Source organism: Vespa velutina, chromosome 5 (assembly GCF_912470025.1).
Source record: "Vespa velutina chromosome 5, iVesVel2.1, whole genome shotgun sequence".
In the NCBI taxonomy this organism is placed as follows: Eukaryota; Metazoa; Arthropoda; class Insecta; order Hymenoptera; family Vespidae; genus Vespa; species Vespa velutina.
This window is the reverse complement of record NC_062192.1, coordinates 1,150,278-1,176,317: the sequence shown is the minus strand read 5'-3', so window position 1 is coordinate 1,176,317 and position 26,040 is coordinate 1,150,278. Positions and strand designations below refer to the sequence as shown.

The 26,040-nt window shown below is 28.6% G+C and overlaps 3 protein-coding genes and 1 long non-coding RNA gene across 20 annotated transcripts in view; 2 read left to right on the top strand and 2 right to left on the bottom strand.

Moving 5' to 3' along the window:
- LOC124949052 (elongation factor G, mitochondrial) overlaps positions 1–7,961 on the bottom strand; it is a 23,780-nt gene extending 15,819 nt beyond the window's left edge. For 4 of the 5 annotated variants that reach the window (XR_007100950.1, XR_007100947.1, XR_007100948.1 and 1 more), the window contains exons 1-9: positions 7,753–7,961; positions 7,507–7,665; positions 6,923–7,421; positions 6,560–6,824; positions 6,292–6,463; positions 5,924–6,214; positions 5,626–5,829; positions 5,190–5,501; positions 4,785–5,115 (exon numbers count right to left, since the gene is read on the bottom strand). Coding sequence is in view for 1 of the 5 variants with exons in the window: in XM_047493569.1 (XP_047349525.1) it covers positions 4,852–5,115; positions 5,190–5,501; positions 5,626–5,829; positions 5,924–6,214; positions 6,292–6,463; positions 6,560–6,824; positions 6,923–7,421; positions 7,507–7,665; positions 7,753–7,827 (2,241 nt within the window). In the remaining 4 variants the exon portion in view is untranslated. Of the gene's footprint in view, positions 1–4,590; positions 5,116–5,189; positions 5,502–5,625; positions 5,830–5,923; positions 6,215–6,291; positions 6,464–6,559; positions 6,825–6,922; positions 7,422–7,506; positions 7,666–7,752 lie in introns of those variants that run through there. The other variant, XM_047493569.1, reaches the window with a different exon arrangement.
- A 40-nt stretch (positions 7,962–8,001) lies between these two features.
- Positions 8,002–9,816, top strand: LOC124949053 (polyglutamine-binding protein 1). Its single transcript, XM_047493571.1, has 6 exons — positions 8,002–8,365; positions 8,565–8,674; positions 8,744–8,919; positions 8,996–9,176; positions 9,264–9,427; positions 9,550–9,816. The coding sequence occupies exons 1-6, from the start codon at positions 8,296–8,298 to the stop codon at positions 9,740–9,742; spliced, it is 894 nt and encodes a 297-aa protein (XP_047349527.1). The 5' UTR covers positions 8,002–8,295; the 3' UTR covers positions 9,743–9,816.
- Positions 9,817–10,152: 336 nt separating this feature from the next.
- Positions 10,153–24,364, top strand: LOC124949050 (transient receptor potential cation channel trpm). Of its 13 annotated transcripts, none has more exons than XM_047493556.1 (22): positions 10,153–10,335; positions 11,084–11,246; positions 11,624–11,793; positions 12,351–12,460; positions 12,803–12,885; positions 13,857–13,913; positions 14,486–14,672; positions 14,745–14,958; positions 15,111–15,270; positions 15,378–15,514; positions 15,626–15,782; positions 15,878–16,040; positions 16,209–16,517; positions 16,641–17,187; positions 17,274–17,485; positions 17,591–17,758; positions 19,144–19,203; positions 20,240–20,452; positions 20,611–20,959; positions 21,149–21,294; positions 21,381–21,971; positions 22,078–24,364. In XM_047493556.1, the coding sequence occupies exons 4-22, from the start codon at positions 12,398–12,400 to the stop codon at positions 23,242–23,244; spliced, it is 4,983 nt and encodes a 1,660-aa protein (XP_047349512.1). In that variant the 5' UTR covers positions 10,153–10,335; positions 11,084–11,246; positions 11,624–11,793; positions 12,351–12,397; the 3' UTR covers positions 23,245–24,364. The 13 variants fall into 13 exon arrangements, with proteins under 13 accessions (XP_047349512.1, XP_047349517.1, XP_047349519.1 ...); XM_047493562.1 differs by lacking the exon at positions 10,153–10,335 and adding an exon at positions 10,571–10,619 and having other exon boundaries at positions 11,084–11,190; XM_047493559.1 differs by lacking the exon at positions 10,153–10,335 and adding an exon at positions 10,571–10,619.
- LOC124949054 lies at positions 13,667–15,337 on the bottom strand. Its single transcript, XR_007100951.1, has 3 exons — positions 15,021–15,337; positions 14,514–14,661; positions 13,667–14,193 (listed from the first exon to the last, which is right to left on the bottom strand). It is a non-coding gene; the product is annotated as an uncharacterized LOC124949054 (long non-coding RNA).
- Positions 24,365–26,040: the final 1,676 nt, after the last annotated feature.

Here is a 26,040-nt window from a genome sequence, read left to right as displayed (position 1 = left end):
TGAGGGCGTTGACTGTAAAAAAAAAAAAAAAAAAGGAAAGAGAAAAAAAGAAAAAGAATATATAAAGAAAAAAGAAAGGAAAAAAAAAAAACACATCAAATGTAAAAGCCTACATACACGCGAGATCGTACATTAGTATTTATCTGACGTTTATGGTGCGATGATGGGAAAGGAATGTATATAGCCTAAGGAATACAAGAGTATTCATTTTTTGGAAAGTACCGATAATCGAATCTTACATATCTCCCAGGGGCCCATAATTTTGCAATTAAGTAACAATCGTAAAAGCGGCATCCCGTCAGATGGCTTATGTGAAAAACTTATACATTACTATAAAAAAAAAATATATATATATATATATATATATATATATGCATATACAATATATACATATACATGTATATACAGTTGCGTGCGTTACGTAAAGCCATAAACTCTTCTTTCGACGGTCATCGTACCGATCGGATGTGCGGCTCAACATACCGTTTCTCTTTTTCTCTTTTTCTCTTTTTCATCTTCTTCTTTCAGCATATCTAAGCTGATTAAAAACCTGCCGTTGAAACCCGCAAAATTTATCGAAAATATTTAACTTCTATTCAAAGGCAGAAAAAGAAAAAAAAAAAAAGAAAAAAAAAAAGACAAAAGGAAAAGAAAAAGGTAATATATGAGTAAAAAATAGAAAAGAATTATTAACAATCGAAAATAATGATCAATTTGTTCTAATGATTAATTAGATGTAATTTTGATAGAATTACAGATCGCATGTGCCTTTCTTTTACTCTCTCTCTCTCTCTCTCTCTCTCGCTCCTTCTTCTTCTTACACCTTTCTTAAGCTGATTAAAAATATGTAATCGAAAGGTCGCAAGATTCATCGAAAATTGAAACGTCAATTAAATGAAAGGAAAAAAAAAAAAAAAGAAAGAAAAGAAAAAAAATACAAATAAAAAAACTAAACTAAAATAAATTAAAATAAAATGAAACAGAAAACATCGTTAGAATCGAAAATAATGAAAATAAATTTGTTTGTCCTAATGATTAATCAAATGTAATTTTTGTTAGAGATTGCAAATAATAAATTCATAGTCATAATTTGAATGTAACGCGTTTAAAGATAAAAAAAAATATATGTATACAAAAAAAATGTAAAAAAAAAAAAAAAAAAAAAAAAAAAAGAAAGAAAGAAAGAAAGAAAAAAGAAAAAAGAAAAAAACACACGCGGATTCTATTTCGAACGATCGCAAAATTGACATACTCGAAACGATCGAACGTAACTCAAGCGTAAAACATCCCATTCTAGACTAGTGCCGATCTTTTCGAGCGTAACCAGAAATGATCGTCGTAATTTCATTCAAACCTGTTCGCAAAGCTGTACGAACAACGACGAACAATCAAACTTTCCTCGATCGATAATCGCGCGAAAGTTCTTTTCCTTCTTTTTCTTTTATTTAAACAAGTTGACGAACTTTCTACGATGAAAATATATTTATCGGTTTTCCGATTATCGTAATCAAACGACTATAATACTATCATTATTATTATTATTATTATTATTATTATTATTATTATTATTATTATTATTATTATTATTCGTAGAAAGGACAGAAGAGAAATTTTTTTTCTAACAGTTATATTACAACGATTCATATGATCTATGGTAAAATTATGATTCATAATCAGAGAAATTTATTTAGTGGAACACCTGTTAGACATTAGAAACTTTTGTGAGAGTGTTTAAATAATTATAATATTCTCAATGGATTTGGTTATATTTTCTCGTTTAAAAACTGCACACCATCGTGCGATCATACAGTTATTGATAAAAAAAATTGTTCTTGATTAAAATTACTATTGATATGGCAAAAAAATAAAAGTAAAAAAAAAAAAAAAAATAGAACAGAAAGGAAAAAAAAAATACGATTTTTTATTCGCAAATATTAGGTAATACAAAATTTGTATTAGACGGCTCGAAGGGAATATTAATTACTTTTGCCATTAATACGTAAATCCGGTTGATAGAGAGAAACATCGATCGTGTATCGATATAAGCGAAATTTTATTAAAGATTCATTTCGTTCGAAGTGAATATCGAATAGCCAATATACTCAATAGAAAATCTCAAAGTGAGATAGAATTTAACGTGCCAAAGTGCGATTGCGTGCATGCGTACGTGCATGCGTGGGCGTGACTGATATACAAATATAATTGCATATCTATCGAGGTATTCTCGAAGCTTGGTCAATTTTTTCAGGATTGAAGATTAAAAGAGAAATCAAATCTAAATAACTAAGTAAATAAATACGTACTAGATACAGATCGAAATAATAAAATAAATGTATTTCCATGTGTAACGTGTAAATAAATGTTACGTGAAAAAGTAGAAAATGTTCAATGTCAAATAAAATAAAATAAAATAAAATAAAATAAAATAAAATAAAAAACATATAATACAGTGAAATATTAATTGAAATAAAAAATTTTTCTAGGTCGGTGAAAAAAAGAAGAAGAAAGAAGAAGGAAAAATATAAAAGATGAAATAAAATAAAAAATAACGAGAATTCGTCTCTGGAAGTCTGTCGAAGTAAAAAGAAGAAAAAAAAAAAAAAAAAAAAAAGAAAGGAAAGAAAGAAAGAAAGAAAAATAAAAAGAATGATGAATCGTTTAGACTGAACACCCTTGATTATAGGATATATTCATATATATCGTATACAAGTCGCACGTGCCACGTTCTTCTGGAAATCTACGGCTCGTATAATAGCACGTGTTCTCTACGGAACACCGCTAGTTTGACTCTTTCGAGAGATTACTCACGCTCTACGATATTTATTTCTAAGATATACGAATCGTTGTTTTGTTCGTTAATCTTACAGTAATCTTACGGTGATCTTACGGTGATCTTACGGTGATCTTACGGTGATCTTACGGTGATCTTACGGTGATCTTACGGTGATCTTACGTTCCTATTAATAATATCATACTAAAACATTTCCTAATAAATAAATTTATACAATTTAAGGATAAAAATAACAATTATTGAGAATATATATATAAATATATATAAATCGGAGAATCCATTGTTTCGTTAGATTGTTCTTGTCTCTCTCTCTCTCTCTCTCTCTCTCTCTCTCTGTCATTGTGTTTAATAATTCTCTCCTAATTGTTTTCCATAAAAATATACATAATAAATGTGTAATATATAATAACACCGGAACAAACTCACCAGATAACAGTAATCGATCTGTCGCGACACGAACGCATAGTTCGTCGTGCGTTTCACTTGGAGAAACCATATACACGTTTCATCTTAGAAATGCCATGGAACAAGACGATTGGTTAGATTCGATGATCTTCTATGTTTCGATAAGCCGACAGATTCATAGATATTAATTAAACTATAATGTTAACGTTAATAATATTTGTTTAATTATTTATATTATATCGTTAACGTTAAATTTCGTAAAATAAAATATATATAAATATATACACGAGCTATGTAATAGAATAAATGGACCGAATCATGATCTTGACATTACGATACTTTATTGTCATACGTTCGATCAATCTTGATTGAAGTCGTATTAACAAAAAATTAAAAGTATATATCATAATAAACTATGCTTTTTGATGGTTCTTATTTTTCCATTACTTTTATTTCTTTTTCTTTTTTTTTTTTTCTCTCTTCCATTCAATCTCCCATTTGTCATGAGTGACAATGCAAACGAATTGTTAAAAGAAAATTGAGAACGTCTGGTAAGAGACGTTCAATGTTTTTTTCTTCTTCTCTTCTACGTTGCAACTTCGTTAATGGGAAAAGAAATGCAATGATTGATCGAGTTAACAATGAACTTATATTAGAAATAAAGAATTAGGAAGAAAGAGAAAGAGAAAGAGAGAGAAGGGAGAAAGCGATATATATATGTATATATAAAAAGAAAGACAAGGATACAGAGAAAACGATACTTACCGGCTATCACTGTATCCTGCAGATTATATTTGGCAGCGCCAGGTTTGCCGACTTTTGGAAAATCCTTGAGCTTTCTGCCGCTCAACTTTAATTCGCCACTGAGATGAGCCTCCTCCAGGATCCGTTCGAGACTCCTGGTGAGTTGCTTTTGTATGTGGCCGCTCATGTTCGACGCGACCATCGCCATGTTACATTTTTTTTTTTTGGACACACACGCGAAAGCACGACTGCCAGAGAGAAAGAGAAAAAGAGAGACAGATAGACAGACAGATAGACAGACAGACAGAGAGAGAGAAAGAGAGAGAAAAAGAGAAAAAGAGTGAGTGAGAGGACCTCCTCCGATCTAACCACCCCACTACGCGAGGAGACACGCACACACACGTCCTCAAGTACGATAGGAAAAAAAGGGAGTTAGATTAAAGCGCGCACGAGCCACCCTCCTTCCTTGCTTGCCACTGCGCTACTGATCCAAGAGATACTGTTAACGTGTCGCTTCGCGCTCTTCGATCGCGACGCCACCTATCAAGATTGTGCAAGATGGCGCTACTACAAACCTTCCACACGAACATTTGGCGGTACTTTTCAAATGATTTTCTGCTTATTCAATTTATATAACATATTTCAAAATATTCTATCGCATTACAATCGTAAAATTTATTTTACAAATTATATAACATTTCTTATTATTCTTACATTAATATCTACGGTGGAACGCTATTTATATCATAGTCGTTAATACTTTGAATGTTATCGATCAGTTTTATTAATTATGATTAATTCGCTTATTATTAATAATTAAATTATATCACTTTTATATATGTATGTGTGTGTGTGTGTGTGTTTGTATGATATATGCAATTCTGATTTGATCCTAATAATTCGTTATCAACCTAATTTCGTTTTTGCTGTATTCCTAATTCTAAAGATTGTTGATATTCCGTAATTATTTTTTCTTGTACTTCTAATGCACATGGACTGTATCTTGAATACTCCATAGTAAATTCACCCTTGCCTTCGGTCGAACTTCGTAATTCTCTTATATAACCGAACATATCATTAAGAGGTATTTCAGCGTTTATAATGAACCATCCTTCATTGACGTCTGTGTTAACTATAATACCTCGCTTTTTATTAACATGTCCTATTATGGTACCCTAAGTATAGAAAAATAATTTATCAGATTAAATTCAATATTGATTAAAATTTGATATCATTGGATATATCTTACCTGAAATTCTTCCGGTGCTATTATTTCTACTAACATAATGGGCTCTAAAATATACCATGAACCTGATTCGAATGCATCTCTCATGGCTCCTTGAGCAGCTAAATTAAAAGCGTAATCCGAAGAGTCAACGCAATGCTGCATACCATCAATCAATCTAAATTTCAAGCCAGCTAATTTATGTCCACTGAGATATCCTTTCTGACACATAAATCTAAAGCCCTTTTCAATACCAGGTATATATTGTTTTGAAATGTTCATTCCGACGGTTTCATCCGAGAATAGAAGTTCAGTATTTTGTTCGGGAGGCAATGGCTAAAAATAATTTTTATTTCTAATCGTAATCCTCTAATAAAAAATATATTGTTTATACATACATATATATGTGTGTGTGTGTGTGTGTGTGTATGTATATATGTATGTATGAGTATTCTTTTACCTCCAAAATACCAATTACACGTCCATATTGACCAGCTCCACCAGATTGTTTCTTGTGAAGGTAATCAAAATTATATGGTTCTCGTAATGTTTCACGAAATGCAACTTTAGGTTTACCAAGTATAACCGGACAATTATATTCACGTTCTAATCTTTGCGCATAGATTTCTAAATGAAGTTCGCCCATTCCAGAAACTATATTTTCCTAAAAACATTTGTTTTGTTAACATTATTACGTTTATTATTATACGGATATAATCAATATGAAAAATCTTGAAATATTTTTTAGACGTTATTACCTTATTATCTGTATCATAGTAAAAGTGGAACGTCGGATCTTCCTTTGTAAATCTTGATATACCTTTTGAGAAATATTCACGATCTTTGTTATTTTTTACTTGAATTGACATAGATACAACAGGATCGGGCACGTGAATTGATTCCAAAGATAACTGTAACTTTGGATTGGTAACAAAGGAGTCACCTGATGCACAATCTATGCCAAACAATGCAAAGATATCTCCAGCATAAATTGAATCAACGTCTTCCAATTGATTTGCATGAAGACGAATTAATCTAGCTACGCGCACCTAAATATGTATATATATATACATATTTAAAATTAATAATGTAAATTATATATGTTTTTATAAAATAGAAAACAAACCTTTTTATTTGTTCTAGTATTATAAATAAAATCTGTTTTTTTCAACATTCCTTGGTAGCATCGAAAGTACGTTAATTGTCCAAATTTTCCAAGTTCTAATTTAAAAGCTAAACTGACAAAAGGATACTTGTCAGAGCGCATAGGATTTAAAACAATTTTCTTATTTTCATCGCTGTGAATAAAAAAAAAAATTATTTTACAAATTACTATAAATAATCATTTAATTAATTGTTAAATATAAATTGATACATTGATAAATAAATTTTACCCAGTGCTTTCATCAAAAGCCAAATTTTCAATTTCGCCTGGATTTGGTAAATAATCAACAACTGCATCTAACAATGGCTGGACTCCCTTATTTTTTAAAGCACTTCCAACAAGAACAGGAGTGAATGTTCTTTTTAAACAGGATCTTCTTATTGCATCCTTTATATCTTTTTCTGTAGGTTTTACTTCGTTTAAGAATAATTCACCAAACACATCATCGACATTGCTCAAATGTTCAATTAATTCTAATCTCGTATCATCTGCTTCTGCAAATACATTATACGCGATTTATTAATATTTATCAATTATATATATATATATATAAAAATAAAAAAGAAAAAACAACATATTTTCTCTTACATACCAACTCTCATATTCTTAGGAATTTCATCTTCCCTTACAATTTCTCCAAAATTACCATCAAAATATAATGCTTTTTGAGAAATTAAATCTATTATTCCTTTACAGTTGCTTTCTAAACCAATAGGTAATTGAATAAAAGCTGCATTATGTCTCAGTTTTGTTCTCATTTGTTCTAATACTCTTTTTGGATTAGCGCTCATTCTATCTAATTTATTTATGAATGCTAAACATGGCACATTGTATCTTTGCATTTGACGATTAACTGTAAGAGTTTGCGATTGAACACCCCCGACCGCACATAAAACCAATATTGCGCCGTCCAATACACGTAAAGCTCTTTCTACTTCTACAGTAAAATCTACGTGTCCAGGCGTATCAATAATATTAATATTATGATCCTGCCATAATGTATAAGTTGCAGCAGATTGAATAGTTATTCCTCTTTGTCTTTCTAATTCCATACTGTCCATCGTAGCACCAACATTATCCTTACCTTTTACCTATTATAATGACAATTTTATATAATATAATAATATATAATGAAATAAAGAATAACTAATAAGTAAATAATTTGTAAGTATTTACCTCGTGCATTTCTTCTATACGTCCAGTATAATATAATATACGTTCTGTCAATGTCGTTTTGCCAGAATCTATGTGAGCAGATATACCAATATTTCTAATTTTTTCGATAGATTTATGCTCCGCAAATTTTGCATGAGTTGACCAAAATCGTACATTTTGCTGTAAATTTAATGACAAAGTCAAATCATATCAAGTTATTTTTATCTGAATTATATTATCCAATTATAAAGAGGTTAGAATTTTTACCTTGGAACTACATATATTCAATTGCGATAATCGGCTCAAATTTATAGACCGACTTAAAACTGTTATTATTGTCATGATGTTTCAACTGTTTTCTCTTTTTGTGCTTTCACGTAATTTCACGTTAAATACTTTTTTTTTTTTTTTTTTTTTAATATATTAAGTATATTATAAAACTAACTATACGAATGAAAGGACGAATGTACCTACATTGAAAAAAGCGCTATCTCTTATATAATTTGAACTACTAGCTCACTTTAGTTTATTATCCTATCGATCATGTAGCATTAATCGATAATAATTGAAAGCGTGAAAGTTAAAAGAAATAATTAATTTTTTAATGTGACTTAAATAATTTCACATTATATCGAAAGTTATCATTATTTATTAACAATCCTATCTTATGTTCATAATTTCGAAGAACAATTATTAATTATTTCACAATTTTATCGTACACTATACAAAACGACATTGGCGTATACTTTATAAGTTTATATTTTACATGTTTATTAAAATAAAAGTGTAAGAATAATATTGAAAATAATAATGCCATTACCTGCTGCCTTAGTTGCACGTCTTGCAAAACGTGGACTTATATCGGGTTCAGAAAAACATGGTATGACATAACCTTGAAATAATTGTTTACAATTGTAATTCATTGTCAAACATAAGTTCCACATAAAAAAAAGAAAAAAACAAAAAGAAAAAAAAGAAAGAAAAAAAAAAAAAAGAAAAAAAATGAAAGAAAAGAAAAGAAATAATAGCTTAGCTTCTTTATATTATTTACTTATATTATTATCATATTAAATTTATAGATTCTACAAAGAAAGAAGCAAAAAAGAAGGTGCACGAGGAGGTAATTGCTGAGGACTATGATAATGCCAAGGATGAAATTACTGAAATTGATATTTCTCAAAAATTTATGGTAAGGATAAATTTAATATGAAATTTAAGTTTATTAATGAAAAGATCTTATGTGATATATTTTTTACAGGGTTACAGTGGTTGTCCTAATAAATATAATATTTATCATGAATGTACAAAAAAATGTAAAGAGTTATGGGGACTTGGTCATATTCAACCTTCAGATAAATATTTGAAATGTCAAATGAAATTAATACAGAGGTATCCTTTACCAGAAACATGGAAAGCAGTATATGATCCAGGATCGTAAGTAAATTGTAACATATTAATATATTATTAAATGGTGATTAATTTATAATATATCATTAAAATGAAAATATAGAGGCCAGCATTATTATTGGGATTGGTCATCAGATTTAGTTGCTTGGTTACCACCTGGTCATCCTAAATGTCAAATATCTCAACCGGCATCTCAGTTACGTGAAGAATTACATCTTAAAGCAGCTGATCAAGATGATAATATGTCAAGTGATGATAGTGGAAGCGAACAAGAACCTATGGAAGTAAATACTTGTGTTTTTTCACTTATCTTATGTATATATAAATATGTACATTATTTATCATAAATTTTGAAATCATTCTATGTACAGGTAGATGAAACTGAACCAAAAAGAGAGCGTAAAATAGAAAATAGAGGGAAGTATAAAGGTGTAGACAATAAAAGACATCAAAGATTAGATAAACCTGAAAACAAAGACAAAAAGGATCGTACTTTGGATCCTATGGATCCAGCGTCCTACAGTGACATTCCAAGGTATAAAAAAAAAATACACCTATTATACTTTCATATTGTATTTTTTTTTTTTTTTTTTCATTTCTTATGACAAAACGCAATTTTTTTTTCTTTCTTTTTTTTTTTTTTTCTATGTTTTATAGAGGAAAATGGTCAGATGGATTAGCTAGACATAACGAAGCTAAGACAGGTGCAGATACTACAGCTTCGGGGCCACTTTATCAAATGAGACCGTATCCAAGTCCAGGCGCAGTTCTTAGATCAAATAGAGCAAGTAAACCGGAATCTGAAAATAATGGTAAACCTAAAGTATCGTTTCCTGAAAAACCAGAATGAATAAATATAATAAATGTTTTTTTCCACTGTCAATGTTCATCTGATCCAAATAAATTATTTTTTTCTAAATCATACGTATTAACTATATTGATTTGAATTATGTTATAATTTTCTTATTAATATTAAAAACTTATTAATATTGTTATCATTATTATTCGATTATTTCAAATATAAAACTCGAATAAAATTACAATACATAACCTTGTCCTAACCAATTTCAACTTTTATGTTACAATAAAATGAATATATCGGGAAAAAGAAAATTGTCGATTAATAATTAAATTTTTCTCTCCTTCCTCCCCCCCCCCTCCCTACATCACATCCCTTTATTAGGAACCATACGCGTTATGAAATGAAAAGAAAAAAAAATTTTTCTTCCGCGTTTAATCTCATATCGCAGTATTGCCAATAGATTTAATTCGCTTGGTAGAGGTTAAAGGTGATCTTGGCCTAGTTTATCGTTGAACGATGCGGGGGAGCGTACTCGATATTCGCAAGGGAGGCAGTTTGGCACGCGATAAAAGGGTTGCAATTAAAAGTGTTCACATGAGATATTGTGCGAATAGTGTTTAAATGAGAGTAGAGAGAAAATGGTAATTTCTTTGTTTAAAATGTTTACGATAGAAAGAAACGAATGGACTCTTGGTAGTTAATGCGCAGAAAAGGAAACGAAAAAATCAAGCGAGCACCCAGAGAAAGTTTATATATATATATATATATAAATAGGTGTGATATATACGTATGTATATATGTATATATATATATATATATATATATATATATATCTTTTTCGTACACACATGTATGTATCTCGGAACGTTATCAGGGTGCATCGTGAACGTTTCTGCAAACGTCAGTGATTGGTGTTAATTGTTTGGTACGACAAAGTGAATTCAATTTATTCGCAAGGCAGTGATCGAACACCAACGCAAAAATAGTTATCAAATAGCTGAAGGAATTTTCCAAGTGAAAAGAAAAGAAAAGAAGATAGAACAAAAAAAGAAAAAAACAAAGCGAAGAAAGAAAAAAATAACCGATAACAGTTTATACATATTTTTTTTTTGTTTTTTTTTTTGTTTTCTGTTTTTTTTTTTTTTTTTTTTTTTTTTTTTTATGTTAGATGCACGCGCGTGATGCACTACAATAATCAACGAAGGATCTTATCTCTATTCTTTCGGTTCGGTCAAAACGTTTATATATTTTCATATTCGTTATCTCTATTTTCACTATTTCTTCACGCGTCTCTCTAGTAAAAAAGAAAAGGAAAGAAAAAAAAAAAAAAAGAAAGAAAAAAAGAGAGAAGAAACGCTCAAGCCCATGAATAATTATTTTCTGCTCCAGTTTAACTTCGATCCTTCGAATATTATAAGACGCGAACGGATCATGTGCAATCCCGTGAATTAAACGTGACAGAAAGGTTAGCTCGTCGTTAGGCATACAACGGACAGGTATGACAGGCTCTTCGTTTCCCGCCGTTCGATTTCAAATTTGGATGATATCATTCGTACGTGTTTATTATCCATTGTATTTAAATACTTACGTAGACGTTTAATTGTGAGGGGAAAAAAAAAAAAAAAAAAAAAAAAAGAAAAGAAAAAATAAAAGAATCGTTCGAAATAACACCGATATGGCACGCAATACGAAACATTTGCCATAGATAATTACGTTTTATTGTGCAATATTCAATTCAATTTATTTTTATTGTTATATTATGATCCGTGATCAATGTTCGTCATTTTATAACTATTTTAATACTCTTCAATTTTTTCTCACGCATGATATATATATATATATATATATATATATATATATATATATATATATATATCTTTTATTTTCTTTCCTTATTCTGTTTTTTGTTCTTCTTTTTCTTTTCAGCAGATGTCTCCAATTAATTGGGATTTTTATGTGAAATAATTATTATTGTATCATATCGTAGTCAAATCATGTGATTCTCATGACTCCTTTGAGAAAATATCCACATCTATCGTGGATGTTAAAAGCGTTATGTGCACATAGGAATGATAGATAAGAATAAATCCAGCCGAATGGTAAGACTCCAATGGATGTATATAGTTTTATATTAATTATTTCTAATCCTGTTTATTTTGTTTTTCTTTCTTCTCCTTTCTTTTTTCTCTTTTCTTCTTCTTTTTTTCTTTTTCTTTTTTTTTTATATGTATATATATATATATATCTTATCTTTTGGTCTAATATATTCAAATAACATGGACTTATAATCCAATTCAATTTGTATGGCAAAAATATTTTCCTGAAGTACTTTCACTGATGTCTATTATTCTTATCTTTTTAATTTATCTTATCTTTATGACATGTGGTGGTAGTAACTCTTCATTATTATTAGCTCTAGTAAGTATTCATAATTACAATTTTCTGAGAATTATTCAAAGAGATACATTAACTTTTTTCTTATTGCATTTATATTTTTCCTTATTTGTTGTTTTTATAATGATATTTTCTTTTCTTTTTTTTTTTTTTTTTTGTAATAATATATATATGTATCATCGTTTTGTTTATGTTCTAACCGATTAATTTAATATGTTTTAATTATTATTTATCAATGGAATTTATATTGTCAAATTTATAGACTGATTAGATTTAGTGATCACAAGAGTTGCATTTCCATGTATCATCATGGCAATTGGAAATATTATTTGCGGTGCAAATACTCCTAAAGTCAAGAGAAAAAAGGCAAAGGTATAATATGTATTTTTTTTTCTTTTTTTGTCATTGTAATTTTTTCTTTCTTCCTTTTCTTTTTTTTGTTCTTATTTTTCTTTTCTTTTTATTAACAAGGATTTACTTCAGGTATTTTATCTTATAGTACTCTATTGCCATGTTATAGATCATTAAAGACTACTATGAAAAAATTATTGATTTTTTTCTATTTATGTATTATAATAAAAGTAAAATATATTAAGTTTCAAATGATCGATATATACATACATATATATACATATATATATATATATATGTATGTATATATGTATATATGTATGTATGTATATGCATGTTATATCTCTGTATTTTATATTTCAGGCAACCGAACGCAGTTGGATAGAAGCAACTTTTCAAAAAAGAGAATGTTCCAAGTTTATTCCAAGTGCTAAGGATGAACATAGGTAAAAATATACATTATTGTTATATTTATTGGATAATTATAAATATATTACATTTATAATTCTTTATGAACTATGTATTTATGTATTTTATTTTATATCAAATAGAAAATAGTTCTATTTTACAAATTTATATATTATATAACATGATAAGGCATTTAGAAAATGTACTGTTTTGAGAGTTCTCAAAAATAAAAATCATTCTAATAATATATAATATTGTTCAATTAGATAAAAATAGATTATATGGGTTATAATGTATGTATTTTTAATCTATTACTAAACATATTTTTTAAATAATACATAGACATACTTTGTAAGTATATGCACTGCATATGTATATCACTATAATTATATCACTATTTTAACTAAGAATTTTAGATGCATTCTAAATCAGAATTTGGCGTGTGCTATTCAGTGTGTTTTATAATTTAATCTACTTATTTTAAGAATAATTTTTTAACAAGTCGTGAATTAAAAAATGTAATTCAAAATTTTATTATTTGCGTACTTATTTTTAATACTCTATTACATCATTCTAGTGAGTTGGAAAATAGAGAATATGTTACATCATCTTGGCTGTCACTAACTGCTTTACTAGCTTTCTTATTTATTGTACCTAGTCTTTTTCAAACATTGTAGCCAAACTTGTCATACACACATCTTTTATTTCTAACAGATTTCATTTCAATGTACAATAATGTAAACAAAATATCTTTTTTAAATCTTTTCAATATCCATAAGTTTTATTTTAATAATTCATTCAATTACAATAACAATGTGTTTCATTTGTTTTATATATCATATTTATTTTATGGAAGAAGAGAGAAAAAAAAACAGATTTAATTTATATTATATTGTGTTGTGATATATTTAACTTATGATTTTTTTTCAATTATTTATACGTTCAATGTTGTGTTTTTGTATATTCATTTCCATTTGATTTATTTTTCCTGATTTCATTCCGTTTATAGGTTCACAGAAGTACAGGGAGATAAGAATGCAGAATACGATGTGATCACTTCTTCCAGGTGAGGTTTCATTGTGGATTCTGCTATAATCGTCATTTCGTATGCTGCTTTCTTATGATCATAAAATTCATTCTCAATATATTTTATTTATTATATTAATATTTGTAATGAATATAATAATTCATTCGTGAAATTCATTCGTTTTTTCTTTTACTTTTTATTTTGCTTTATGTTTAGTGACTGACATTTATTGCATATGTGTATACACACACATATGTTCATAGCTTATTTCTCATGCGTTATAATTAACTTTTGATCGTGTTATCCAGTTGAGAAAATCCTGAAAGTATATTATGGGAATGTCATACTTTATAGCATACGCAAAGAAATATTAAATGCAATACAGCAGTATGTATCAAAATAATTATTATATTATGTAAGCAAATTAAGTGGATTTAAAGAAACACATATATATATATATATAATATTATATTTATATTATTATATTAATATTATTATATATATAAAATCTTAATTTAAAGAGCAAAGCATTAGGTATGGTTTGAGAACTTCTCTATCAAATAAATAATTCATTGTTTATAAAGACAAATAACTATAATTTGTAATTACAGATGTTGTTGTGGTTATTCTTATACATACCATTGTGGGACTGGAGCAGATGTTCCAAGTTATGCCAACAGTGGTTCCATAGAAAAAGAACGTGAGCAATGGTCTCCAGGAAAAAATACAAATCCTTATCCAACCGATGCATATGGTACTATTGAATTTCAAGGTGGACCACATCCAACTAAAGCACAAGTATAATCAATATTACATAAAATTTATAATTATATTTTTATGATCCTATAACAATATCAAATATCTTTTTAGTATGTAAGATTAGCTCATGATACTCGGCCAGAACCTATAGTACAATTATTGTGTCGAGAATGGAATTTAGGATTACCTAAATTATTAATTACTGTTCATGGTGGCCGACCAAATTTTGAATTACAGCCAAGTTTGAAAAAAGTTTTACGTAAAGGTTTATTGAAAGCTGCTAAAACAACTGGAGCTTGGATTTTCACAGGAGGAACAAATACAGGTTTGTTGTATAATTTAATGACGATTGATAAAGAAAAATCGACCGAATAAGAAATATCTTACTTGTATCATCGTAATCATTTTTTCTTCTTTATAATATCGTATTCATAATTTTTTTTTTTTTTCTTTTTTTAATTAACATTTATGTTTTAGGAGTTACACGTCAAGTTGGCGATGCTTTGCTATTAGAACGATCACAACGACAGGGTCGAGTAGTAAGCATAGGTATAGCTCCATGGGGGGTATTAGATAAAAATCACGAATTAATAGGACGTGGTGAAGAGGTACCATATGATTGCCTTTCTTCTCCTTGGTAAAAAAAAATAATTTTCTTTATGACACAAATTATATCTTAATATGTATATTAACGGACATCTTTTTTTTTTTTTTTTTTTTTTTTTTTTTTTTTTTTTTCCCCAGGACAAAATACACAGTTCTGAATAACCGACATGCTTACTTTTTATTGGTGGATAATGGTACTGAAGGTCGATATGGAGCAGAAATTGTATTGCGTAGAAAATTAGAAAAATATATATCTAATTTAAAACTACAGCCGTGTGAGTCCTAGTACGATAGAAATATGCTTATTTGGTATTTTAGCAATGAAACATAATACACGATACACTTATATATCATTTTAATTTTATAACATAAAATTATTATTACAGATACACACAGTAGCATACCTGTAGTGGCGTTAGTAATTGAAGGAGGAACAAACACGATACGTTCGGTATTAGAATATGTTACAGATGTTCCTCCAGTTCCTGTTGTTGTTTGCGATGGATCAGGACGTGCAGCTGATCTCATCGCTTTTATGCACAAGTAATGCTTAACTAAAAGTTAATTAAAACATTCTTTTAATTACTTATAAAATATTTCATCTATAAAAAGAGAAAAATATATATTTAATCTCATAGATATGCTAGTGAAGGAGATGGTGAAACTGGAGATGGTGAAGGACCGTTGGAAAGTATGAGAGAACATCTTCTGGAAACCATTAAACGCACTTTTAAAGTTTCTGTTGAACAAACAAATCAATTGTATTCTGAATTGCTCCAATGTACCCGTAAGAAACATCTGGTATGATATTCAATAAAACATACATTTATAATAACAAAGCTCATTGGATATGACAGCAAGGAGCGTTCGGTATAATCGAAATAAAAAGAAAAAGAAAAAGAAAAAAAAAAAATAAATAAAACAAAATAAAATAAAATAAAATAAATAAATAATATTATTTATTTTCAGATAACCGTATTCAGGATAACGCAAGATCGACCACAAGAATTGGATCAAACAATATTAACAGCTTTATTTAAATCCAAACAATTATCTCCAGCCGAACAATTATCATTGTCTTTAATATGGAATAGAGTGGACATAGCTCGTAGTGAAATTTTTGTATATGGTCAAAAATGGCCACCGGGTGCATTGGAGCAAGCTATGATGCAAGCTTTACAACACGATAGAATCGATTTCGTTAAATTACTTTTGGAAAATGGCGTATCCATGAGAAAATTTTTATCTATACCTCGTTTGGAAGAACTTTATAACACAGTAGGTCTTTTATCACTTTAGAATATTATTATGTTTATATTTTTATACATCAAAAGATATTATTAACTATTATGATATAATCAATAATTTTTTTTTTTTTTTTTTTTCTCTTTGATTAATCAGAAAGAAGGCCCATCGAATACATTAGGCTATATTCTGCGAGATGTACGGCCTAATATTCCACGTGGGTACATGTATACATTACATGATATTGGATTAGTAATCAACAAACTTATGGGTGGAGCTTATCGTGCACAATATACACGTAGAAGATTTCGTGTGATTTATACCAAAGTAATGAAAAGATCTGGTGGACAGCAACAACATATGCATCGGAATAGTTGTGTTTTAAGTTCTGGTACTCGTTATTATTCAGGATCTGGTAATAAATCAGACAGTTTGACAATGAGTTTGCTCGCCGAAACTGTTCCTGCTAATAGAGATACACCACTTTTTGATTATCCGTTCAATGAATTACTTATTTGGGCAGTATTAACAAAAAGACAACAAATGGCTTTGTTAATGTGGCAACATGGAGAAGAAGCATTGGCCAAAGCACTTGTTGCCTTGAAATTATATAAAGCAATGGCTCATGAAGCTGCAGAAGATGACCTTGAAACGGAAGTTTACGATGAATTACGTGGTTATGGAAAGGAATTTGAAAATATTGGTACGATCAATTTAATTCGTTGAAAGTGAAAAAAAAAATATATATATATATATAACTATTAATAATATTTTATTTTATTGAAACAGCTTTGGAGTTATTGGATTACTGCTATCGTCAAGACGATGATCAAACACAACAATTATTGACATCCGAACTTCAAAATTGGTCTGGTCAAACTTGTTTATCACTTGCAGTTACTGCTAATCATCGTCCACTTTTAGCGCATCCTTGTAGTCAAATCATTTTAGCAGATTTATGGATGGGTGGTCTTCGTACTCGTAAAAATACTAATTTAAAGGTAAATATGAAAATTAATTTAATTTAATTGGATCACAATGGAATTTCCGCAAAAAAAAAAAAAAAAAAAAAAAAAAATTCTTTAATTGTGTACCTTTATGCAAAGGTTGTTCTTGGTCTGTTGTGTCCTGTTTATATATCACGGCTGGAATTTAAAAGTAGAGAGGAATTACAATTAATGCCGCAAACACAAGAGGAACATTTGATTGCTCTTGAAGATGAAAAAGAAGACAGTGATTCAGAACATGGTACATCAAATGGCCCGGATGTTGAGGTAAATATACGTTAAATTTATCGAAGTGCCTGGCGTCTTAGTCATTTTTTATGACTATGCGACTAAGTGTCCTATCAAAAGTATGTTTATGCATTTTTATATATTTAATCTCATATATATACATATATATATATATATATATATATATATATATATATATATTTCTTTATATTAATAGTTCGAAAATTAAAAGATATATATCATCCATAAAATAAAATTAACTTTCATTTTTCAATCATTTTTAAAATGAAATCAATGTATCAATTTTTTCATATCTCTCTCACTTTCTCTCTCTCTCTCTCTCTATATATATATATACATATTAACATTTATAAAGGAAATAATAATTATATTATAATAATTATACCATATAAAGATAAAAAAATAATTATATTTTTAAAGAGAAATATCTTTTTCCTTAAAAATGTATTTTTGTTACTAATTATGAACTCAGAACACTGGTGGCTGGTTTTAAAGTTACAATATTGTACAGGATGCACACGTAGCTTCTGTAAGCTTTGCATTTACAATAATACATTATTTGCTTATGACTAAAGTAGCACTATAAAAACATTAAGTACATTTTGTCTTTTTTTTTTTTTTTTTTTTTTTTCTTCTTCTTTAGTTTATCGTTCAAATTTGAAAAGCTTAATCTCTCTTTCATAAAGCAAAATAATATTTATCATATTTATCATATTTATCATATTGAAAATGTTACTCGCCAATACCGATTAATAAATATATTTCTTTAAATTATTATATATTGCTTTATATAATTCATCGTTTAAATAAATAAAAAATTTTTTTTTTTTTTTTTTTTTTTTTTTTTTTTTTTTTTTTTTCCTTGAATCTTATTTTGTCTTTAATATTTTCTAAAAGTAATATTTTTAATATTAACAAATTTTATCCACATTTATAATTTTAAACCATTTATTATCTCTAATAATATTTATTAAAAATCTCACTAATGCCTGATATGAGCGATTTGGAATGTATTGATTGGAATGTTTTGTTGTAAAATTGTCTCATGAGCCATAAGAATTAGTAAACCTTTTTAAAAACAATGTTTCAAGTTGCATTGTCTCAATTTAAAAGCGAAGGTAATATAAAACTCAGTTTTATTGAAGTTGGAATAATTGAGATTGACAATATTTATTATTATTCATATTGCTCATATAGTATATACACATATATATTATACATATAGGCAGTATTATTAATGTGTAGTAGAATATAGAGATTATGTTGAATGAGTAATTGTATTATTTTCAGTGTATTTCTATTTTCTAAGCGCTTGAAAACATATGTTATTAAACACATTAAGAGGGTACTCATCAGTTGTTAATACGTAGACTGTGTGGGTATGCATAATAATTATTTTTTAGAAACGTCTGCGCAGGAGCCTCAGCATACGCAACAAATGCAGCAGCCATCAAGGCATTAAGGTATATTTATACTAACCTGAGCGCAGCGATTCTCTCTATAAAAACAATTATGCACTTTCTGATGCACCTTCTGGCTGCTTTTGTTTATATGTTTCTTCATATCGTTAGGCATAATTTTATCCGCACTATGTTCTCTTGTTTGTCCACTAAATTTTTCTTGTAGTGAAAACGTCCAATTAAAATTAAAGAAGAACGTGTGGATCAGTACTATGTTTTGAAATAAAAGTAATTATCAAAAAAGAAAAAAAGAAAAAAAAAAAAAACAAGAAATATCAAAAAATCTTTCATATATATATATATATCTGAAATAAAATTAATTTTGCATTCTATTCCTTTTTTGTTACTCTTAAATGTGAGTAAGGTTTCACAATTGTTTAAATTTTCTTGTGAGCTTCCTTGTTATGAGTTCATTTATTTTAAAGTATTAATTTACTAAACTGCAACTAGAGAATACTGTTAGCATGCTTAGTGTAACTGCTTCATTTTACAAATGTGTTTTATATTCCAATGAAGCCCTCTTTAAATAAATCTTGTTTCCTTTAAAAATGTATGTTTATATAAGAATTCATAAAGATAATATTATTTTCAACGATCTATCCATTGTTGTTTATATAATTGAAAGTAAATATTTTTTCAGTTTTCTCTTTTTCTCGATACCTGAAAATATGTTTTGTCACATTTATGTCACTACCTTTCATATCCTGCATATTACAAAATCTAAATATTGTCTGTTATTTTTATATAACTTTCTAATCTTAGAATGTAATTTGTCATTTTATCCATCTTCTATTTTGTATTTAATCATGAATGCATATTACTAATAGCTTAATATGTTGTTGTCGTCTTCATTAAAAATTTTATGTAATTTTTGTTTATTCATATGTCAAATTTTCATATGAGTCTTGCTGCTACTTTGTCAACGAAAAAAAAAAAGAAAAAAAAAAAAAAAAAATGTCCATACAGTTATTATTATGAAATACGTGATGTCCCGTATTGTATATATGAAATTTCTCACACTTAATGTGCTTTTGTGTAGGCTTTAATTAGCAGTGAACATTCTACAACAGTTGTAAAAGAAACGATTGTACAAGAAAATGGCAAAGTATTGGCAGATAATGATGAAGGAACACATCGAGCTTATGGCATTCGTTCGGACTATTATGACAACAAAAACAGTAGACCATTAAGATTGAAGAAAAAATTGTATGAATTTTATACAGCACCAATTACAAAATTTTGGGCCAATGCTGTAAGTATATTCAAGTATTACTTTTTTTTTTTTTTTAATGATTTTATTAATGCAAATCCTTTTAGAAAATTAATATATTTTTCTTTGATATAAATAATAATTAATGTTTTTATTTATAACTCTATATTGTTTTAATATTTGGACTATTTCATTTTCAGATAGCATATATTGTCTTTTTACTTTTATTTTCGTATTGTATACTTATACAAATGGGCGAACATCCATCGCTAGCAGAAATCTATGCAATTTCTTACATCTGTACATTGGGATGCGAGAAAGTACGCGAAATAGCAACGTCAGAACCGGCAAAGCTCTCACATAAATTTAGCGTTTGGGCCTGGAACATGTGGAATCCTTGCGACGCAGCCGCTATAATATTTTTTCAAATCGGACTTGCTTTGAGATTACGCCATTCAACTTTTGATGTAGGTCGAGTTATATATTGCGTTGATTGTATTTATTGGTATTTAAGAATACTTAATATTCTTGGAGTCAACAAATATTTAGGTATGTCTTATTTAAAAATTTATATTTTAATACGTATAATTTTGAAACTTCCAAAATATGCAATCTATAAGTATATTTAATTACAATATAATTTATTGTATATAAATATATATATATATATATATATATATATATATATATACACTATAGCGTATTTCGTAATTGTAAACAATAATTATTGTTGGATAGGTCCATTGGTCACAATGATGGGGAAAATGGTAAAAAACATGATATATTTCGTGGTTCTCTTATTAGTTGTTCTCATGAGTTTTGGAGTATCAAGACAAGCTATATTAAATCCTAATGCAGAGCCAAAATGGCGAATAGTCCGTGATGTGGGTGTTTTATTTTTCAGCATTTATAGAAAATTATTTCATAATGAATATTTATTTAATAGACATTTATTTTTTCTCTATTATAGATTTTTATGGAACCTTATTTCATGCTTTACGGAGAAGTGTATGCGGACAATATAGATCCAGATTGTGGAAATGAACCAGGCATGCCGGAATGTCTTCCAGGTCGTTGGATCACACCAGCAGTTATGTCCGTATATCTTTTAGTTGCGAACATATTATTAATAAATTTGTTAATCGCGGTTTTCAATAATATATTCAACGAGGTTAATGCCGTTGCACATCAAGTATGGATGTTCCAACGTTTTACGGTTGTGATGGAATATGAACAAAAACCAGTTTTACCTCCGCCTCTTATCGCGGTCTGCCATATATATTTATTAGTAAAATATTTATTGAGACACCTGACGCGAGGTAAAAGGAGTACGGGTGAAACATGCGACAATGGTCTCAAACTATTTCTTGAGGCCGACGATATGGAACGTTTATATGATTTTGAAGAAGATTGCGTTGAGGGATACTTTCGTGAGCAAGAACTCAAATTACAAATGTCTACCGAGGAACGGGTTAAAATTACAACGGAAAGAGTTGAAAATATGCATCAGAAAATAGAAGATATTGATAAAAAGGAACATACGCAGAATGCTTCGCTTCAGGTAATTTAAATTAATCGATCGATGATTAAGAGAGAAAAAAAAAAGAAAAAGAAATATATAAAAATGTTATAAAAATTTATTAAATATTTGATATTGTATTTTCTAGGCCGTAGAATTTCGTATTCGCAAATTGGAAGAATTAAGCGAACAAACATTGGCACATCTTGGCGTAATACATCGTTTCATGGCAACTCACATGCCCAACGAAGGATTTCCTACTTTTGATATAGATATTCGTCAACGCAGAGTCTCCGAAAGATCGGATGCTTTTTCAGAGACTGACTCTCATACCCAATTACCTAGTCTAATATTACGACGTAAAAGACTTTTGCGTTCTCAAACAGATGCCACTTTCTTAAACATAGAACAACCATTGGAGGACGATGCCTTGAAGAATTCTGAAACGATAACGTCTCGTGAGAATCTAAGTAGAAACGATTCCTCTGTGAGCATCGTTGATCCTCAGAATGTTCAAGAAGACGTTAAGACTACTGCAAGCCAAGAAAGCGAAGTTAGCAAAGATGTAGGAGAAGTGGAATCGACGATAAAAAAAGAAGTATCATTAGAGAGGGAAGTTAGTAGCGAAGCTCCTGCTTCGGAACCATTGAGACAAGACTCGACCGAACGTCCAATTAGACAAAATAGTAGAACTCGTTCTGAATCCGACGACGTAGTAATGATTCCACCGCCAAATATACAAAGAGGCGTTACATGGGCAGAACCACGCGTTGCAGTGATTCCATCGTCCGTAACTTCGGCCGGTAGTACACAAAGATCTATCCTTTTAGCAATGCGCGCCGAATATACTAGTATTACCGACGAATTAGAAAGTTATTGCGGTCTTCTTAGTCCACCAAGAACCCCACCGGTTTCGCCTCCATTATCAAGGAATAGAAATGTATCGGAAATTAATAATCCTGAGATGGCTTGGCAAATAGAGAATGAACATTTAAGGGATGCCGAGGAATGCGATTATCAACAAATGGAAGATTTAATTCAACGGCGTTACAAAGAGGACGAAGATGAATCCAGTAATCCACCTGAGGACGGTGCTACTGCTAATTTCTTTGCCATATCCAACGAACATCGTCAATTGCGAAGATCTTCTGCGATCGATGAAGACTCTCGTAGACCACCACCTACAATCAGCGTTACCAGAGAGATTGAGCAAACACTTTCACGGCCACCTGCGATAAGAGACGCCGAATCTCCCGATCCTAGCGATAAGAATATGAGTACTGTACCAGCGCCAGCTTCTGAAACTATGTGTTGAGGTAATCCAAAACATCATTCACACACTATACTTACTGTGTGTGTGTGTGTGTGTGTATGCGTGTGTGCATGCATGCATGTGCGTGCATGTGTGTGTGTGTGTGTGTGTGAGAGAGAGAGAGAGATCCGATTCAATGAGGCTATAGCTTAAGTATCTCTTAGTTAGACATTTTTCTTTTTAATTGTAATCAATCGAATTTGTACAATGAATCGTAGAGTTCTCATTTTCTTGAGAGAATTCATAATAATGAACGTTAAAGAGCATGGAGCGAACGTAAAAGAATTTTGCCGTCTTGCAAAATCATTGCCTTTTTTTTTGTTTTTTTTTTTTTTTTTTTTTTTTCAGATCGATTGCTCTGCGAGCAATTGAACAATCATTTTTTTCATGTCTTCTTATTCGCTAATAAGATCATTTAGTGTATTCGATGCATTCAAATAATGCACACATAACAACACATTTTGTTTATAAGATAAGGCACTTTTGAGAATTTGACATTTTTACGTGAGCACTTTTGGTATCTTTTGTGAACTTGAAGCTATATAAAGTTCACTAATGGCATAAATTTTTGTGCCTATTTGGTGGTACAATGTCAACCGTAATAATCCATAAAAAAAAAAAAAAAATATCGATTGTTAAGCCTTTTTATATATATTAAAAAAAAAAAAAAAAGAAAAAAAAAAGAAAAAAGGAAAAAAAAAACGAAGAAAAGAAAACAAAAGACAAAAAAAATCGTCATTTATGAGATCTTTTCATATGATCATAACGAAAATATGTACTACTTCTTCATTTGTACTTAGGAAATTATTGTATTACTGTTTGTTATATATACGTACATATATATGTTTATATATACATATATATATATATGTTGGCTATAAAACAGTAGTACAATATTATAAATAAACTATCGACATTTGTATGGTTATAAACACTTTAGTGTCACCATACATTTGGAATTTTACTTTTCAATATATAGTACTTAGCGCTTTTATTTCATATAAAAAGTTTTTCTTTTTTTAACTAAATATCTTTTAAAAAGCTTTAAGCAGGAATTGTAAACATTTACGAATATTTATTAAAAATGAAATACATATGAGAGAACGAAAAATCAAAGATTATATATATATATATATATTTATATATATATGTAAAATGTTTTTACGTAATCTTATTTATTTTACAAGATAACAAAATGCTAGGCATAATGTTAATTAATTCGTGTTTTTTCTCTAGTATTAAAAATATATTACAACAAAAAAAAAAAAAAAAAAAAAAAAAAAAAAAAAAAGAAAAAAAAAGAAAGAAAAATATAAATAAAAAAGATACAATTTAGGATCGACTTCACTACTGTCATTCTCAGCTTTATTGTCTTTACTGCCGGATACTTTTATCATATTTTGACATATATATACATATATATATAGATATATATGTATATGTATATATAGGGCCTTATAACGCACTTTCTACTGCGTCAGACTCAGACTTCACGGACCATTATAAGCGAACCATATCACGCGGATATGTTCCATGGAACTAGGCCAATCTGCGTTAGTACAATTGCAACTATTTAGAGGAACTTTGATACCTGCATCTAAATTGCCTAGTTATATAGAAAAATATATTGTGTATAGCTTATAAGTGTTTTAAGATGAAGTAAAGCTTGGAATAATTGTAGAAAATATGTATTGTATTCTGACATACAAATTGATACTCAATTTTGTCGCTTATGTTTTAATAATATGGTTTGGGTTTTTTCTTTTTTTCTCTCCCGTTTTTTTTTTCTTTTCTTCTTCTTTTTTATTCAACATCTCATAGTGTTCCAATTATAAATATCACACAGTAATATTATTTAATATATTTAATATCTTCTGTTTGAAATATATTATTATAATACTAGTATTTTTCATTATAAATTTGAATTTCATTATAAACACGATTATTAATAACATTTCATTAATATCACGTACAAACTTAGAAGTATCATTAAGGAAATTATACATTACATGCTCCACTAATATATGAGTTACATTCTCCAATTAATTTGTAATTGTTGTATGAACACATAATATTGGTTTTGGTGCTTTAATAAACCATGAAATGTAATATTCCAAGGAGATAAATAATATCTAATATGTAAAACTTTAGCACATTAGCACGTAAAACTCTTAACTTGAGATACTATTTCTTTGTATCAATATTTAAAAAATTTGTAAATGTTCATTTGTATATAATATCAATGTATCTGTATATTTAAGAAATTAAGTGCCATGCCATATATGTATATGTATATATGCATACATATATGTATATATATATACACACACACGTTATATACGTTTATTGATATTGCAACATAAAAAATTTTATATTTTAGAAGATCATGCATCATCATTCATGATGCTCCTTAGTTCAATTTTATTTCTATGAAGAATTTAAGTAAAAGTTTTAGCAAGAATTTTAATCACATTTTTTACATATGTGAAAGTTTCGTTCTTATTTTTATTTAGAACGATAATATTTATCAAGAAACTTCTTTCATTGGAGTGATAATATAAATATGGCAATGTGGTAAATTGTAAATATAACTATATAAGTAGCTAATAATTTCTTTAATAATACAATCAACTAGGCAAAATGTTTCAATATCATATATATATATATATATATATATAATTCGAATAGGACTAGTCATATGATACATAATTTTTATTATTATTATATGCTAAATTGTGGAATATAAGCATAAGCACTGAATGAATAGCATTAATATATCCGTTAAGTATGTTGGAAAAC